Source organism: Gracilinanus agilis, chromosome 2 (assembly GCF_016433145.1).
Source record: "Gracilinanus agilis isolate LMUSP501 chromosome 2, AgileGrace, whole genome shotgun sequence".
NCBI lineage: Eukaryota > Metazoa > Chordata > Mammalia > Didelphimorphia > Didelphidae > Gracilinanus > Gracilinanus agilis.
In genome coordinates, this window is record NC_058131.1 from 288227907 (window position 1) to 288245045 (window position 17139).

Sequence of the window (17139 nt, forward strand, 5' to 3'; positions counted from 1 at the left end):
AAAGAAAGAAAGAAAGAAAGAAAGAAAGAAAGAAAGAAAGAAAGTGTTTTTATTGATGACACTACATTCATCAATTCAGAGAATTCCTAGGGAAGACATTCAGATTGTTCTGCAACTTAGTTTTAGAGGTTCTCTGGGTACACTGAGAGGTTAAAGGATTCATCCAGAATAACACAACTTAGAGGTGGGACTTGAACCCTGGTCTTCCTAATTTTGATACCCACTCTAACTACTAGGTCATCCTGATTCTCCAAGAATGAGCATTGTGTCTTTTGGTGGTAGCAAAGAATTGGAAATTTAGGGGATGTCTCTCAATTGGGGAATGACTGAACAAATTGTGGTATATGATGGTGATGGAATACCATTGTGCTTTAAGGAATGATGAACAGGATGATTTCAGATGCAGAGTGAAATAAGCAGAACCAGAAGAACATTATATACAATAACGACAATATTGTGGGACTATCAGATGGATAGACTTAGCTACTCAGTAATAATCCAGGACAATTCTGAGGAACTTATGACAAAGAATGCTATCCACCTCCAGAGAAAGAACTGCTGGAGTCAGAATGCAGATAAAAGCAGATGATTTTTCAATTGTTTATTTGGGTTTCTGTTTTAGAATTTTGGTTTTATAAGATTACTCACAAAAATGAACAATATGAAAAATTTTTAAATAAAAGATATAAGAAAGAAAAAAATGTTAAGGAATGAACATTGTAGAATTATGGCTCTCTTACCAATAAAAATCTAATCTGATTAGGTGAAAAGAGCCCTTGGCCTAGAGACCTGCATCTAGATGGTCCTGGCCTCTTCCATTCATCTGCTGTTTGACTATGCACATTTACTTCTCATCCCTGAATTGGTTTCCCTACTTATTCAATGAGAGAATCGAACGAGCTAATTTCTAAGTATCTTTCCCATTTTTAAGATTTTGTGTTCCCAATCCTAAGTATACAGGAAGGAAAAAGGGGTCTTTGCCTTTTCTGGTTAGCAAGATTTATTTATATATTGTCTGGCCCCTTGCAGCAGCCTTGGGAAGGACCTTTATAAAGAAGAGGGTGTCACACACTAAATCCCAGGATTTAGATCTAGTAATTACTTATCTTTCTTTTTTTCTTAAATAAAAACCCTTACCTTCCATCTTAGAATCAATACTGTGTATTGGTTCTAAGGCAGAAGGGTTGTAAGGGCTAGGCAATGAGGGTTAAGTGACTTGCCCAGGGTCACACAGCTAGGAAGTATCTAAGGTCAGATCTGAGGAACAGATTTGAACCCAGTCTTGTTTTTCTTTTTTTAAAAATCCATCTATCTGATCCCTCTTCTCCTCTTTCCCCCAGTTACTCTTTGCATCTTAAGTATAGTGACCTTCCCATGGGTGACAGGTATGTTGTAAGTGAAGGCTACAGGCACTACAGGAATGACGTGGTGCCTCACCCACCCGGTTATAATTCTAATTGGTGTGTGTAGGAGCGGCTTCTATAAATGGTAAGACAGTCAGGAGCAACCCTGTCTCCTGGCATAGTATCTCAGCCATTCCAAGAAGAGAACAGAGAAGAAGCAAAGGCTGAAGAGACATGGCCAGTAAGTACCATGGGAACTTCTCCAATATCTAACTTTTAGGGAACCAGCCACCTCTTCTCGTCTGAACAATGCCAATGTCTGACCCAGGAAGAGTTCTTCATGGGCTTTCATCTACTTTTTCAACTTGGAAAGGCAGCATGGGATAGCAGAAAGAGCCTTGGGCTTGGAATCTGAAGAACTGGGCTCTTGAGACCTAACTTCTCCACTAATCTTAACCTTTCTGAACTTGTTTTGTACTATAAATGGGAACAATAGTAGTGGCTCTCTCTGCCTCAGAGTTATTCCTAAGAAAGTATTTGGAAATTGTAAAGTGCCATAGAAATGTGGATTTGTCATTTGGGATTAGTGGACAGGGTCAGGTTCTTGAAAAGGTCCATTAAGGCTCACTGTCACATGAACTACACGGCATGTTCTGAGGTTCTGATCCCCAGGGCAGCAGATGTATGTTTGGGATGGATCTGGACATGGCAGGCATTTGTGGAGCAGACACTAGGCATGGCCATTTATAAAGACCAGGGTGGCTTCATTGGAATGTCTTTAGACTCTAATCATCTTTTCTAAGCTTCCTAGCATTTTTAGAAGTGATGATATCAATGAACTGTCAGTAAAATAATCACTAAAAACAACCACCTGGAGTTCAGCATGGTATGAAAGGACCTAGAGTCAGGATACCTGGGTTCTAGTCCCTGTTCTGGCACTCATTGAATGACCTAGAGCCAGTCAGTTGCCTCCTCTGGGCTTCAGTGTTGTCATTTGTAAAATAGGGTCTTAGACTATAGATAGTGTGTACAGTCCCTCTCAGCTTTACATTCTCTAGGCTCTAATAATACCCCTTCCATCTCTGGCATGGTTTTTCAGTGTTCTTCCTAGCCCTGACAGTCCCTGTTTCTATGAAAACAGCAATCGCATCTTAGTTGATTGAAAAGAAAACATCTGCACCATCGGAATGTAGTTGAGTAAACTAACATCCGGAAGCATTCCGCAGCCTGGTTTGAAAGTGATTTGGTGATGTCAAAACTTCTAGTAGCAGGATGAGCAGGTGGTAATGCAGGATTATCGTTGTTTTTATAAATAGCTCCTGAGGCTTTGAGGAAAGGAAGAAAGGGAGAGAAAGGAAACAAGGAAGCAAGAAAAGAGGAAGAAAGGCAGCAAGGAAGGCAAGAGGGAAGGAACAAAGGAAGAAAGGAACAGAGCCAAAATGAGAGAATAAAGAATTAGAAGGGAAGAGAGAGAACGAAATTAAGAAAAAGAGAGAGAAGAGAGGCAAGGTTTCCAGTGTGCCTGTGACTATCGAGGATTCGGGTGCTTGTCCGACAGCCCTTCTGCTCTCTAGCAGGCTAATTATTGTGTGCTGCAGCTAAGCCGGGGTGGGTGACAGCCAAGCCAAACCCAAACAAGGCATGAGTCAAACTCTTAAAAATATCATGAATGGTGGTGAAACCTGTAAGAAAGCTTGCCAAGGGAAATTGTTAAACCAGATGTGGGAGCCAAACCCCAGGCACTACATGGTTTGTGAAGCATAGGCTGGAGGAAGGCAACTACAATAGATCTCATGCAGTCCCATGCAGGGAGCACATTGCCTTGGCCAGAGTGGCCATTGCGAGCAAGGGACTTAGAGAAATGAACCTAATGAAAGGGACCTTGGCATAAATCTGAGCAGGGCACTCTCATACCCAGAGCCATGGGAGAGATGCCTGAGACTTGTGTCATTTGGAATTGTTGTAAGCCCTGAAAGACTACAACTCCCAGGGCTCTCTGCTACAACTTTCTCCGACACCTCCACTTCACAGACTAGAGTCAGGAAGACCTAAGTTCAGAACCTGCCTCAGACATCTATTATCTCTGCGACCCTGGGCAAGTCACTGAACTCCTGTTGGCTCAGTTTCCTTATCTATAAAAATCAGGATAATAAGAGCACCTACCTTCCAGCATTCTTGTGAGGATCAATGGAGATAAAAATTAGAAAGTGCTTAGCATAGTGCCTGGAACATAGTAAGTGCTATATACTATTAATTATTAGTAGTGATTGTTATGTTCAAAAAGCCTCAGTGGCTTCCCCTTGCCTCTAGGATAAAATGAAAACCTCCTCTATTTGATGTTTAAAACCCAACAATCTGTCTCCAGATTATATTTCCATTACCAACTCCGTGCACCGTACCTACCAGCCAAACAAACCCCCTTGCTAATGACTTTCCATCTCCTGCCCCTGTGCCTCGATGAGGGCACATCCTCCATGCCTCGAATGGACTCCCTCCTGGTCCTGGCCTCCTACAGGAGGGCCATCTGATCCCCTCTTCCCCCAGATCACTTTCTGTGTATATTCTGTTCTCACTCCCTACCCACTCCCAACCTCAGAATGTAAGCTTCTTGAGGACAGGAACTAATTCACTTTTGTCTTTGTATCTCCACTACCTACAATGTTTAGCAAATAGCAGGATCTTTAAAAAAAATTTTTTTTAAGCCTTTCCTTCTTGTCTTAGAATCGATACTGAATATTGGTTCCAAGGCAGAAGAGTGGTAAAGCCTAGACAAATGGGGTAAGTGACTTGCCCAGGGTCACACAGCTAGAAAGTGTCTGAAGCTGGAAAACTCAGGTTTTCCTGACTCCATGTCTAGTGCTCTATCTGACTGAGCCATCTAGCTGCTCCTATAGCAGGCTTTTAATGCTTATTGAGTGAATGAACAAATCAGATAGGATGTTAGAACTCTTACTGTAAGGAAAATTTTCTTTAAAATTAGGGCAATCTAAAACTAGAAAGTGTCACCTCAAAAGTAAACAGGTTCCTTCTTCCTCACTGGGGGGTGGGTCCTTCAAATAAAGGCTAGATAGCTACTTGTTTAGAATGTTGTAGCAGGATTCCTGCTTGGGTTCAAGATGGACTGATGACAGGAGCTCTGATGGCCCTTCCATCTCTGTAATTTTGTAATACCAGAGAACGTGGATTTCTCTGGTTTATGTGATTACACAACATCTGTGATTTCCATCTCAGCACGCAGAAACATAACCGCCAAAACAGCCCTACAGACAAGCCGACAGTTGCATGCAGATGAGCTAAATCTGTGCATCCTCTCCTAAAGGTTGCCCTTTGTCAAGAAGAGGTCTCAACACCCAATTTCTGCCCATAAAATACGTGTTTGGATGGCAGAGCTGCCACATTCTTGTGTCCCACATATCACTTCATTCCCATTTTAGGACTGGGGACATCAAATATGACCCAAATGACAATTACAGACACTGCCTAGGGAGATCATAGCCAAACTTCTGGACATAGCATGTTAGCTTGTTCTGCAGTGTAGCAAAGTGACTTATGTAGAATTAGAATTCAGTCCTCATTCTCAAGCCAGAGGCCAGGGGCCTGTCCCATAAGCCATGCTGTCTCAGAGCCAAGTTGGGACATGCGTGTGCATGCATGCGTGTGAGTGTGTGTGTGTGTTTTGTTCTAAATTGTTCTAAATTGTTTGTTCTAAACAAATTGTTCTAAAATCCTGAAACGTTTGTCCAGAATATCCCCAGAATGTGTTCTCAGCCTCCCCAGAACCATCTAAGGTGGCGAGACATCTTTAATGCACTGGCATTGTGCGCAATTTATCTTCTTCATAGACTATCCCATTTAATATCACTTACATGCACCAGATATGCTGAGGAAAGAAGGAAGAAGGGAAGGATTTATTAAACATTTACTATATTCTAGACACTATTTAAAGACTGACCACCTTGGTAATAGTAACAAAATAGTAACTGGCATTCCTTTAGCACTATACTCCTGACAATGTGTTTTCTTCAGCGAAGTCCCATGAGGAAGGTAGGGCAGGGATGAATAACTTTGAGGACCTGAGTGGTGAAGTAATTTGTGCACAGTCACGCCACTGGCAATTAGCAGAACTGAATATGGAACTGGGCCTCCTGATCCCGAGGAAGTTCTTGCTCCAGAACCCAACATCTACATTAGACAAATATGATCCAATGTCAGATCAGAATGAGAGAAAGCTGAGAAGGAATTGGGTGGATGAGAGCAGATATAGAGAGATCAAGGGCAAAAAGATAGTTTTCTAGGTGTCTGGGTGATTGGGAGGAGCTAGTTTTTGGGGGGGAAGCCTGATTGTGGGGAATACAGTGGGTCATTGGAAATTGGTCCCCACTGGTGGCTAGAAATTCCCTGATGCCTACCTATTTAAGCTCCTGGGGATGATGAGACTGACCAATGAGCTGAAATCTCATGAGGTGAGAAATGCACAGGGTATATATAGCCTCCCTTTGTACACTCCTCACCTCTCAAAAGATTTCAGATCTCCCTTCTCCCATAGGACTAGAAAAGGATCATTTCATTGGTCACAGCCTCATGAGTGCCAGAGATCCAATCCAGCAGGTGCTGGGGAATTTCTGTCCTCCAGTAGTACCCATTATATTCCACCACCCCCCATACAGCCTCTAATCATCTCTAGGGACATCGTTCACAGTCTCTTCCTGCCTGTGGTCTCTAAGAGGTTTTTCTCACCACCAGAACTCTGGGACAAAATGTGGCCCTACATTCTTTAAGACTAAAAGGATGTTTCCAAAGCAATTGCTTGTACTAGAACAGAGACAGGGAGGAAACAACACTGGACCAGAAGTCCTAGTAATTTTCCCAAAAGAGAGAAATTCAGAATAAATTATTTGGAATTATAATAAAATTCATGTTGATTTCAGCATGAAATTAAAGGATGAGATCTGACTGTTAAGTTAAAAACTGACTGGAAAATCATATTAGAAAAGGTTCTTATTTCTTCTTGATAGCCTAACAGCTAAATCTTCAGAGGCCAAGTGCCCAGAAGTTTCTCTGGTTCTGTCCTTGGTTATTTCTGGGGGCTTATTTAGCAAGTGGATGTTAAATAGCATAGGGCAGTCAAAAGAACACTAGATGTGAAGTCAGAAGAGCCTGACTTCAAGAACCAACTCTGTTAATATCTAGGATAAATCCATCTCTTCCAGCCTCAGTTTCCTTATTTGTAAAATAGAATTAATAATACTCATATGACTTAACCCTTGTGGAGTTGTTGAGGAAGGTGTTCAAGGATCTGGGTCTGGGAACTACCAAGTCCTCATAGATGAGAGAGAAGCTTCTCTTGATTACATCTGGATACACCAGTGGTTAGAGGTGAGGGAGGAGGTTTAGGTGGGCTGCTTCCTTGTGAGATAACTCTGGGATCCTGCCTCTCCTTTGATACCTACAGTTTCCATGAACCAGACAGGTGTTTGGTACAAGAAAGCCTTTGCCTCAGGAAAAAAAAAAAAGACACATTCATTTATTTCCATCACATTTCCTGTCCCCAAAGCCACCTGAAAGTCAGAGAACACTGACCAATCAGGGGTCAATCCTAACCTGCCTAACCTTTGCCTAGAGAGTCCAAGGGTCATGGAGTCCCTCTAGTTGCTGGTTGTCAGCTTCTGGATACAGTTAGTTTTCCATCTTAAAAGCATGTTTCCCATTGATTGGGAATCAAGGAAACTGTGTCCCAACCCAGCCACTAACTTCCTTTATGAACTTGAATCTTTTCCTTTCTGGGCCTATTTTCTCTTTTGTGAAATTAGGCTAAACTAGATGAGATACCTCTAATATCCCTTTCAGCTCTATGTTCTGTGTTCACTGGCCTTCATTCTATATAAAACCTCGTTGATCCCCACAGATAGAAGTAGGAACAATAGGTGGAAATTTCAGAGGCAATTTTATCTTTGATGTAAAGAAAAACTTTCTAATATTTATAGCTAGTCAAAAATGGAATGATCTGCCGTGGGAGCTGAGGACCTGCACGCAAAGATTGGCTGACTCTTTGTTGGGCATATCATTCAGAGGACTCTGGTTCATCTGGGAGTTGGACCAGATGGACTCTGAAATGCCTTTGCACCCTGATAGTTTATGTTCTAAGGTCTCTGACCTTGGGTGTTCTAGGGCCCCTTCCAGCTCTGGTATTCTGTATTCTAAAACTCCTTTCCAAGTGTGACATTCTATGTTCTAAGATCCCTCCCACCTCTGATTTTGTGTGTCCTAGGCCCCCTTCCAGCTCTGATATTTTGTGTTCTAAAAGTCCCTTCCAACTCTGACATTCTTTGTTCTAAGTTCCTTTCTACCACTGGCTTTCTATAAAGAGGGGCGGCTTGATATTTTCTTCTATAGAAACAACAGGAACCTAAATCTCACTCCAAACCTTTAGGAAATGGGATTTCTTTCCAGACTTTCCTTCAGCATAGACTAGAATTAGGCCTACTAAGTGAAGCCTATCTGAGAAGCAGTCCTAGATGGCTAATGTCTCATGTATCTAATTGCTCTGTTCCTAGTCCAAGAAGAGGAGCCACCCTCCTCCACTCCCCTCACCCCTGCGGCCTTTCACCTGGGACAGAAACCACTCCCCTCCATCTGGGCCAAGATTCACCTCATATGACCTGAGATGGGAGCCATTCCCTTCTGCCAGGTGCTGATGGATCTTCTATGGACCTGTCTTCCAACTTTGGCTTGTTAAAAGATTTACTCACTGGATTAAGTCTTATATTCCATACCAAGGGAAATTCCTAGAGAATGCCTTTTTCATTAGTAAGGAGCTATATCCCTCCCCACCCCACTATCTTTACAAGTCTCCAAGCTTGATCTCTGGGCTTCTCTGTATTTGTCTCAGGGGGATTACCTATCCCCTCCTCTCCTCAGAGCCCTGTTGGCATGAGCCTAAATACCTGAGGAAATGGGGCTCCCACAGAGCTGAAATGAGAACTGGGGTACTTTCTTCCCCAACAGGACAAGAGAACAAGAGTCCCTAAGCTGATGTTGCTGGGAGGGACTGAGGAAATACAGAAGTCAATCTATGCCCTTTGTCTCCTTCTCTTTAGTTCTAAATTACCCATGCAGTCGGGAGACCTGGGTTCCAATACCTCTTCCTTACTAGTTGTGTGACTGAGACCAAGTAAATCCCTTATCTGGGTCACACACTATAAAATGAAGGGATTAGAGAGCAGCCAGGTGGTTCAGTAGATTGAGAGCCAGGCCTAAAGATGGGAGATCTTGGGTTCAAATCTTGCCTCATATACTTCCTAGCTGTGTGGCCCTGAGGAAGTCATTTAACCCCCATTGCCTAGCTTTTACCACTCTTCTGCCTCAGAGCCAATACATGGTATTGATTCTAAGATGGAAGGTAAGGGTTTAAAAAAAGTGAAGAGGTTGGACTAAATGGTCTTTCACGTCCCCTCCACTTCTAACATTGTACATTCTGTGTTATTCCTTTTCCTCCTTAAATTTTCCTACAGCATTCTAGATCTCTCCTTTGCCACCATCAAAATCTCCCTTGAATTATATTTATTTGAGTATGTGACATAGTCCCACAGTGGACTGTTGGCTCCCTCAGGGATGGTGTCATTTTCCATCATTTTATTCATAGTACCTAGTTCTTATTAGATACTTAAGAAGTATTTATTTAATGGAAAGAAACCTTACATCTTTTATTTTTTTTTTAACCCTTAACTTCTGTGTATTGTCTCCTAGGTGGAAGAGTGGTAAGGGTGGGCAATGGGAGTCAAGTGACTTGCCCAGGGTCACACAGCTGGGAAGTGTCTGAGGCCGGATTTGAACCTAGGACCTCCCATCTCTAGGTCTGACTCTCAATCCACTAAGCTACCCAGCTGCACTCCCCTTACATCTTTTAAAATTCTATGCTCTTAAGTTTCAGCTATGACATTCTGTATTCTGAAGTCTCTTCCAACAATGCCAATGTTCTAATGGCAGTTTCAGCTCTGATATTTTATGATTGTGAAGGGAAAATACCTCTTTTCCACTGAAAAAAGGAAAACTTGAGGACAAAGTAAATGGAGAAAATTGTCAACTAGGGTCTTTTTTATTATGTAATTGGCATTATTAACATTTACTCTGTCACTCTCTCAAATCTTTTTTTTAATTTTTATTGAAAATTTTATTTAATTAATTAGTTTAGAATATTTTTCCATGGTTACATGATTCATGTTCTTTCCCTCCCCTCCTCCCACCCCCTTCCATAGTCAATGAGCAATTTCAATGGGTTTTACATATGTCGTTGAACAAGACCTAATTCCATATTATTAATATTTGCATTAGGATGATTGCTTTCTACTAGGATCTTGAGCTCAAATGGGGCTGCCACTCTTCCCTGGATGCATTTCATCCTGACAGGCAGCAAGCCAGAGTCCTGTATTCATGACTTAAACACTTAAGGCAATTTTAGACATAACCTAGGTCCCATCAGCCCTGAACTCCAAAGATTGGACTGAGGGATAGACTACCAACAGATGTTCCTATTAAATCCTTTCTAAAACTGCCTTTAGTGCTTTTCACTTTAATCTGGTTTCACAGACATACAAATAATTTTGAAGTAGAGGAATGGTTCATGGTACCAAAAAAAAAAATTGTTCCTTTGCTCCTGATGGGTGGCCCCCAAATACCATACCGCAACATAGTGGAAGGGAAACTGGATTTGTATTTAGGAAACCCAGGTTTCAACACTTGGTACTTGTGTGACCTTAAATATTATTTCACCTTGCATTTTAACCTCAGTTTTCTCATCTACAAAGTGAGAATCAGAATATTTATGCTCCCTATCTCAAAGGGTTATGGTGAGTAAAAACCCTTTATGAATTTTTAAGGGATATATGTATAAACATATTCTGGCCTCATCACCGTCCTCATTAGAGATGGCCCTCCCTGGAACATGGAGATTAGAGGCCCCTACCCTGAATGGAAATTAATTTAATTGATTGAACCCATAGTCCTTGGGTAATGGGGGGTCCTCCCCATAGCTAGAGTCTTCCCCTCCCTGCTGACTTCAACACTACCTGCCTAAGGCTCTAGGTCCTTCCTGGTGGGTGGAACCAGGGAGAGGCTGGGGCTACATTTAGACACCCTTTTTCCTAATCCATGTTCCTTCATCAGAGGCACAAACAATTGGCCTGGGTTTTCAGAATGAAAGAAAAAGAGACCAGAATAACCTGAGATTTAATCATAAAATTGAATGCCCCACAGGGCAGGGAGGAGGCATCTCTCTCATGGACAAAGAAAGTCTCTTTGCCCAACCGTGAGAGAGATTGCTCTTATTCAGCTCAGTTCAGCAAATATTTATTCATTGAATGAATAAAAGAATGAGGCATTTATTAAGCAATTATAACTATGTGCATAGCATCCTGTCTAGCACCGGGGATACAAATATTGAAGTCAGAGAGTCCCTACTCTCAAGGAGCTCCACACCACGGAGGAAAGGTTTCAGCTGTCAATCTGCTGAACGAGAAGTCCCATGGTCCTTAGGATGCAGTAGCAAGGCAACTAGATGGTCATACGTGGCCCACACCTTGGCTTAGTGCTCCTGGGGATGCAAAGAAGAATAGATGACGGGGCAGTTAGATGGCTCAGTGGATTGAGAGCCAGGCCTAGAGATAGGAGATTCTGGGTTCAAATCTGGTCTCAGAAACTTATTTGTGTAACCCTAGGCAAGTCATTTAACCCCCATTGCCCAGCCCTTACCACTTTTCTCCCTTGGAACCAATACACTCTGATTCTAAGACGGAGGGTAGGGGTTTTGAAAATAAATAAACAATAGGCTACTGCCCTTGCCTTCAGAGTGCTCAAAGACTCTGTAACCAAACACAGCCCTATAAATATGGCCAAAAATATCTACTTTGACCGCAAAGAAACCATGTGCCACTAGGTGGATAAAGTGCTGAATCAAGAATCAGGAAGATCCCAGTTCAAATGTGAACTCAAATAATTCTTAGATTTTTGACCCTGGACAAGTTGGTTAACCTTGAATGGCCTCAGTTTCCTCATCTATAAAAATGGGATAATATTAGCATCTACCTCCCAGGGTTGTTGTGAGGATCAAATGAGATAATATTTGTAAAGTGCTTAGAACAGTGTCTGGCAGATAGTACGTACTATATATAAGTGTTAACTGTTCTACTTATTATTATTTGCAGCTAGGTGAGGTAATGGATAGAGTACCAGGCTTAGAATCAGGAATACCTGAGTCCAAATCAAGCTTCAGACACTGGCTCTGTGACCCAGCCTAAATCACTTAATCCCTGATTGCCTTAGTTTCCTCCTCTGTAAAATGGGGATAACAATAGCAGCTACCTCCCAGGGTTGTTGCGAAGATCAAATAATCATAAAGCATTTAGCACAGTGCCTGGTATAGTAAGTGCTATATAAATAATATTAGTAATTATATTTATTATTAATTTATACTATTGTTATTTGGATTTCTATCTCATCTCACCTATTAGTTTGCAAGTCCTAGAGAGGTAAGGAGCCCAAACTTCTTTATCTTTGAGAGGCAGCAGAGAATCATAGATAGCATCATTGCATTAATCTGCACTTGAACCCAGAACACCTAGCTTTAACACTTTCTTCTGCTATGTCTAAGGGATTAAGTCTGTTTGGACTAGATAGGCTCTTCCTGGCCATGAGAGGATGGCAATTGGTACACAGAAGCAGAACTCAAGAGGCCACAAGTGTAGCCAAATCTTGTGCTTTTCTTTATCCCAGTGACTCTTAATTTTTTTTCTCCTTTAAATCCTTACCTTCCTTCTTAGAATTAATACTGTGTATTGTTTCCAAGGCAGAAGAGCAATAAGGGCCAGACAATGGGAGTGGGAGTTAAGTGACTTGCCCAGGGTCACGCTTCTAGGGTGACTTTTTTTAATTTTTAACTTTTTTCTACAGTTACATGATTCATGTTCTCTCCTTCTCCTCTTCCCTCCTCCCTCCTGGAGTTGACAAGCAATTCCAATGGGTTATACATATATTGTCACTCAAATCCTATTTTTATATTATTCATTTTTGTAATTGAGTAACCTTTTAAAACCAAAATCCCAAATCATATACCCAATTGACAAGTGATAAATCAGATGTTTTCTTCTGCATTTCTATTTCCACAGTTATTTTTCTAGATATGGATAGCATTATTTCTCCTAGGTCCCTCAGAATTGTCCTGGATCATTGCATTGTCTATTACATATGTTCATTCCACAATGTTTCAGTTACTGTGTATTATGTTCTGATTCTGCTCATTTTACTCTGCATCAGTTCACATAGCTCTTTCCAGTTTTTATAGAAATCAAGCAATTCATTATCCCTTATAGCACTCTGCTATTCCATCACTATCATATACCACAATTTCCTTACACCATGATAAATTCAGAAGGGGTAAATGACTTAAATATAAAAAAGGAAACTATAAGTAAATTAGGTGAACATACAATAGTATACCTGTCAGATCTATGGGAAAGGAAAGAATTTAAGATCAAGCAAGAAATAAAGAATATTACAAAATGTAAAATGAATAGTTTTGATTATATTAAATTTAAAAGGTTTTGTACAAACAAAAACAATGCAACCAAAATTAGAAGGGAAGCAACAAATTGGGGGAAAAAATCTTTATAACAAAAACCTCTGACAAAGGTCTAATTTCTCAAATCTATAAGGAACTAAATCAATTGTACAAAAAATCAAGCCATTCCCCAATTGATAAATGGGCAAGGGACATGAATAGACAGATTTATTTCAGATTTTTCTATTTCTAATATTTCAGATAAAGAAATCAAAACTATCAATAAGCACATGAAAAAGGAATCCAAATCTCTTATAATTAGAGAAATTCAAATCAAAACAACTGTGAGGTACCACCTCACACCTAGCAGGTTGGCTAATATGACAGCAAAGTAAAGTAATAAGTGTTGGAGAGGATGTGGCAATATTGGGACACTAATGCATTGCTGGTAGACTTGTGAGCTGATCCAACCATTCTGGATGGCAATTTGGAACTATACCCAAAGGGATTTAAAAGACTGCCAATCCTTTGATCCAGCCATACCACTGCTGGGTTTGTACCCTCAAAGAGATCATAGGGCAAAAGACTTGTACAAAAATATTTATAGCCATGCTTTTTGTGGTGGCAAAAAAAATTGGAAAATAAGGGAATGCCTTTCAATTTGGGAATGGTTGAACAAATTGTGGTATCTGATGTTAATGGAATACTATTGTGTTGAAAGGAATAATGAACTGGAGGAATTCCAGGTGAAGTGGAATGACCTCCAGGAACTGATGCAGAGTGAAAGGAACAGAACTAGGAGAACATTGTACACAGAGGCTGATACACTGTGGCACAATCTAATGTAACAGACTTTTCTACTAACAGCAATGCAAGGATCCAGGACAATCCAGAGGAACTTATGAGAAAGAATGTTATCCACATCTAGAAAAAGAACGTGGGAATAGAAACAGAAGAAAAATATTTGATTGATCACATGGGTCAATGGAGATATGACTGGGGATATAAACTCTAAACAATCACTCTATTGTAAATATTAATAATATAGAAATAGATTTTAAACAATGATACATGTATAACCCAGTGGAATTGCTTATTGGTTATGGGAGAGGGGAGGGAAGAGGGAAGGAAAAGAACATGAATCATGTAACCATGGAAAAATATTCAAAATTAATTAATTCAAAACTAAACAAGCAAATAAACAAAAAAAAAACACCACAATTTGTTCAGCCATTCCCCAATCAAGAAATATCTAGGGTGACTCTTAATTTTTATGTTCAGAGGTGCCTGGGGGTCCCCTTGATCAAAACAGGTGCATTTGCAAAAGGTTCCAGTGTTTTTCTTTGCCTAATCATAAAGCCATCATGCTTGTCTTCACAGAGTTCAGCTAATCTGTAAAAGCCTAACGATTTGGGCAGGGTTGGTTTCCTAGGATGGGGCTGTGTATACAACTTTGCCTCCTTAGTGCCATAACTAGACAGAATGGACTTAGGGAAAGGAAGACCTAGATTCAAATCTCTGCTCTGGCACTTCACTCACTGTGTAACCCCAGGCAGTCGCTTGACCCCTCTGTGCTCCATTTCCTCATCTGAAAATGAGGTGTTAGACTTGATGACCTCTAAAAGCCCCATCCTAGTTCGATGATCCACAGGAGCAGTAAAATAAAGAAAAGGACTCCTTGTGTCATTGTGGATGGCGTGGCTAGGTCCCCATACTTTGAGGTCTTGACTTTGACCACAGACAAATTTATAAAATGAGAGTTAGACTAGATAGTCTCCCAGGTCTGCCCACCTCACCCCATAACCGCTCCCCCCCCCAGCTCTAATTCCTACCATTCTAAATCACTTCAATTCTCAGGACCCAGGTTTTTTCATCTGAAAATGGAGATCATAATCCCAGTGTTGCTCCAGGACTCTTGTATGGACAGTGTTTTGAAAGCCAAAAAGTGCTAGAGAAAGGGGAATTGCTATTATTTGTATGTCACCTCAGTGCTCATAGCATGTGCTTAGTAATGTTTGTTGAATGAATAAGTGAATGTATGATGGCATAGATCTGGTTCTACCCGCTCTGTATTTTAGCCTGCACCCCGTCCCTTAGGAGTATCTCACATTCTCTAGATCCTTCCTAGCGCCAGGTCCAAATACAAAATGAGCCCTATGTTACCTAGCCCCCTCCTACCTTCCCAGACTTCTCCTACCTGACTCCCCAACAAATACTCTTCCTTCCAGGCACACTGACCTCCGGGCCTTTCTGCTAACAAGACACTCTTTCTCTCTCCACTCCAGGCATTTTCTCTGGCTGTCCCCCATGCCCAAAACATTCTCCCTCCTCTGCTCCACCTACCAACATCCCTGGCTTCCTTTAAACCCCAACTAAAACGCCACCTTCTACAGGAAGCCCTCCCCATCCCCTCTTTAGTCCAGCTCCCTCCCTCTGTTCATTATCTCCTATTTATCCTGCACATAACTGGCTTTGTACCCATTTGTCTGCATTTTGTACCCACCCCTTGTTAGATTGTAAGCTCTGTGAGGGCAAGGACTGTCTTTTGCCCCCTTTTTTGTATCCCCAGCACTTAGCATAGTGCCTGGCAAGGCCCAGGAGCTTAATAAATATTGATTGACTGACTGTTGCTCTTAAAGAAGATCCCAAAGTCTCCAGCTTCTATTTTATGCTTTCACAGTTACGGAACTCAAAGGCTTCAACTGGGATATAGAACTTAACAAACGGGAACATCACACAGACAAGTACTATCATGATGAACTCATCACAAGGAGGGGCCAGCCTTTTAGGGCCAGGATGGTCATGAGCCGACCCCTAGACCAGAGGGAGAAAGTTACCTTCACAGTTTCAACAGGTAACTAAATTCCATTTTTCTTCTCTCTAGCATGGCTCTGAATAATGCTCTCCATACAGCAGGCACTCAGTAAAATGGGTTAGACTTACCAGTCTGGAATATTAGGATTAAAATGAAGATGCAATAGCAGTTCAGAGTTTCCCTGGGAATTATGTAACCTAGGCTCTAGTCTCTGGTGTTCTACTAGCTTTGCTTTATGACCAAAATACAAGCCCCTTTCTTTCTCTCTGCCTTAGTTTTTCATCTAGAAAATGAGAGGTATTAGACTTAGAATTCCGTGTTCCCTGATCCCTTACAGCTGTGATTACCTATGATTTCTTTAATGACCAGCCCAACTCTGGCTAAGATGATGTCCAATTAATTTTACCTACTCTACCCCAATTCCTTGTTCTAACATGCTACAGGAATTCCATCATTCTGTTGTTTTTTTGTTTTTTTGGAAAGGTCCAAATGCCTCTGAATCAGCCCGGACCAAAGCCATGTTTCCTTTGTCTACTGGACCCACCAATAACGCCTGGAGTGCGATAATCGTGTCCAACAATGGCAACTCAATAACTGTCAACATAATCAGTCCAGTCAATGCCCCTATTGGTCGATACACACTCAGCCTCGAGATTTCCTCTCAAAATGGGCGCACCTCCGTAGTTCTGGGGACATGGATTCTACTGTTTAACCCTTGGCATCAAGGTAAAGTCAAGTCCCCTACCCTGTCATTAGCCCATCAGTGGGCTCCAACTCCAAGTGGAGCTCACTGCTTACAGAAGGAAAAAGAAGCACTGGAAAGAGCTCTGCCCTACGAGGCAGGAAAGCTGGATCTTACTGTTGGCTCTTCCATTAATTTGGAGTCACCTGAGACAAGTCACTTCCCATTTCTAAGCCTCGGTTTCCCTAAGAGGGGATTGGGCTAAGTCATTTCAAAGGCTTCTTTTGGCTATAATGTTTTGCATTCTGAGTATCCTTTCAGCTTGACCATCGTGTGTTCTGTGTTTTTTTTTTTCTAGTTCTGACATTCTGTTTTAAGGTTATTTCTATCCCTAATGTTCTGTCTTCCATGCTTTAAAGTCCCTTCCAGCTCAGAAACTCTCTGCCCTACATTGTGATCTCCTTCAGCTCTATACATCTCTGTTCTGTCTAAGGCTTGATGTCATGCTAAAGTTCAGTGATACTCACTGGAGTCATGGCAATGGGTCGGTGACTCTCAAAGGTGAGTTCTAGCTCAAAGACTCTCTGCATCAATGATATTTCCATCCCAGCAAGTCAGGAAGGCAGCATTATAGCCCTCAGTGGTTCTCTGACAGCATTTTTGCCTTTAGATTTGATGACAACATTTCAATAAACTGGTTGGTCTCCTGGCTAACTTCCTGGTGGGGTGGATAGCCACTGCTCCACAT

The 17139-nt window shown here is 41.5% G+C and overlaps 1 protein-coding gene across 1 annotated transcript in view; it reads left to right on the forward strand.

Moving 5' to 3' along the window:
* The window catches only part of TGM3 (transglutaminase 3), a 131473-nt gene that overhangs the window by 75911 nt on the left and 38423 nt on the right, over positions 1 to 17139 (forward strand). Inside the window, exons 2-3 of the mRNA XM_044659705.1 lie at positions 15575 to 15748; positions 16193 to 16435. Of these exons, the coding sequence (XP_044515640.1) occupies positions 15575 to 15748; positions 16193 to 16435 (417 nt within the window). The remainder of the gene's footprint in view (positions 1 to 15574; positions 15749 to 16192; positions 16436 to 17139) is intronic.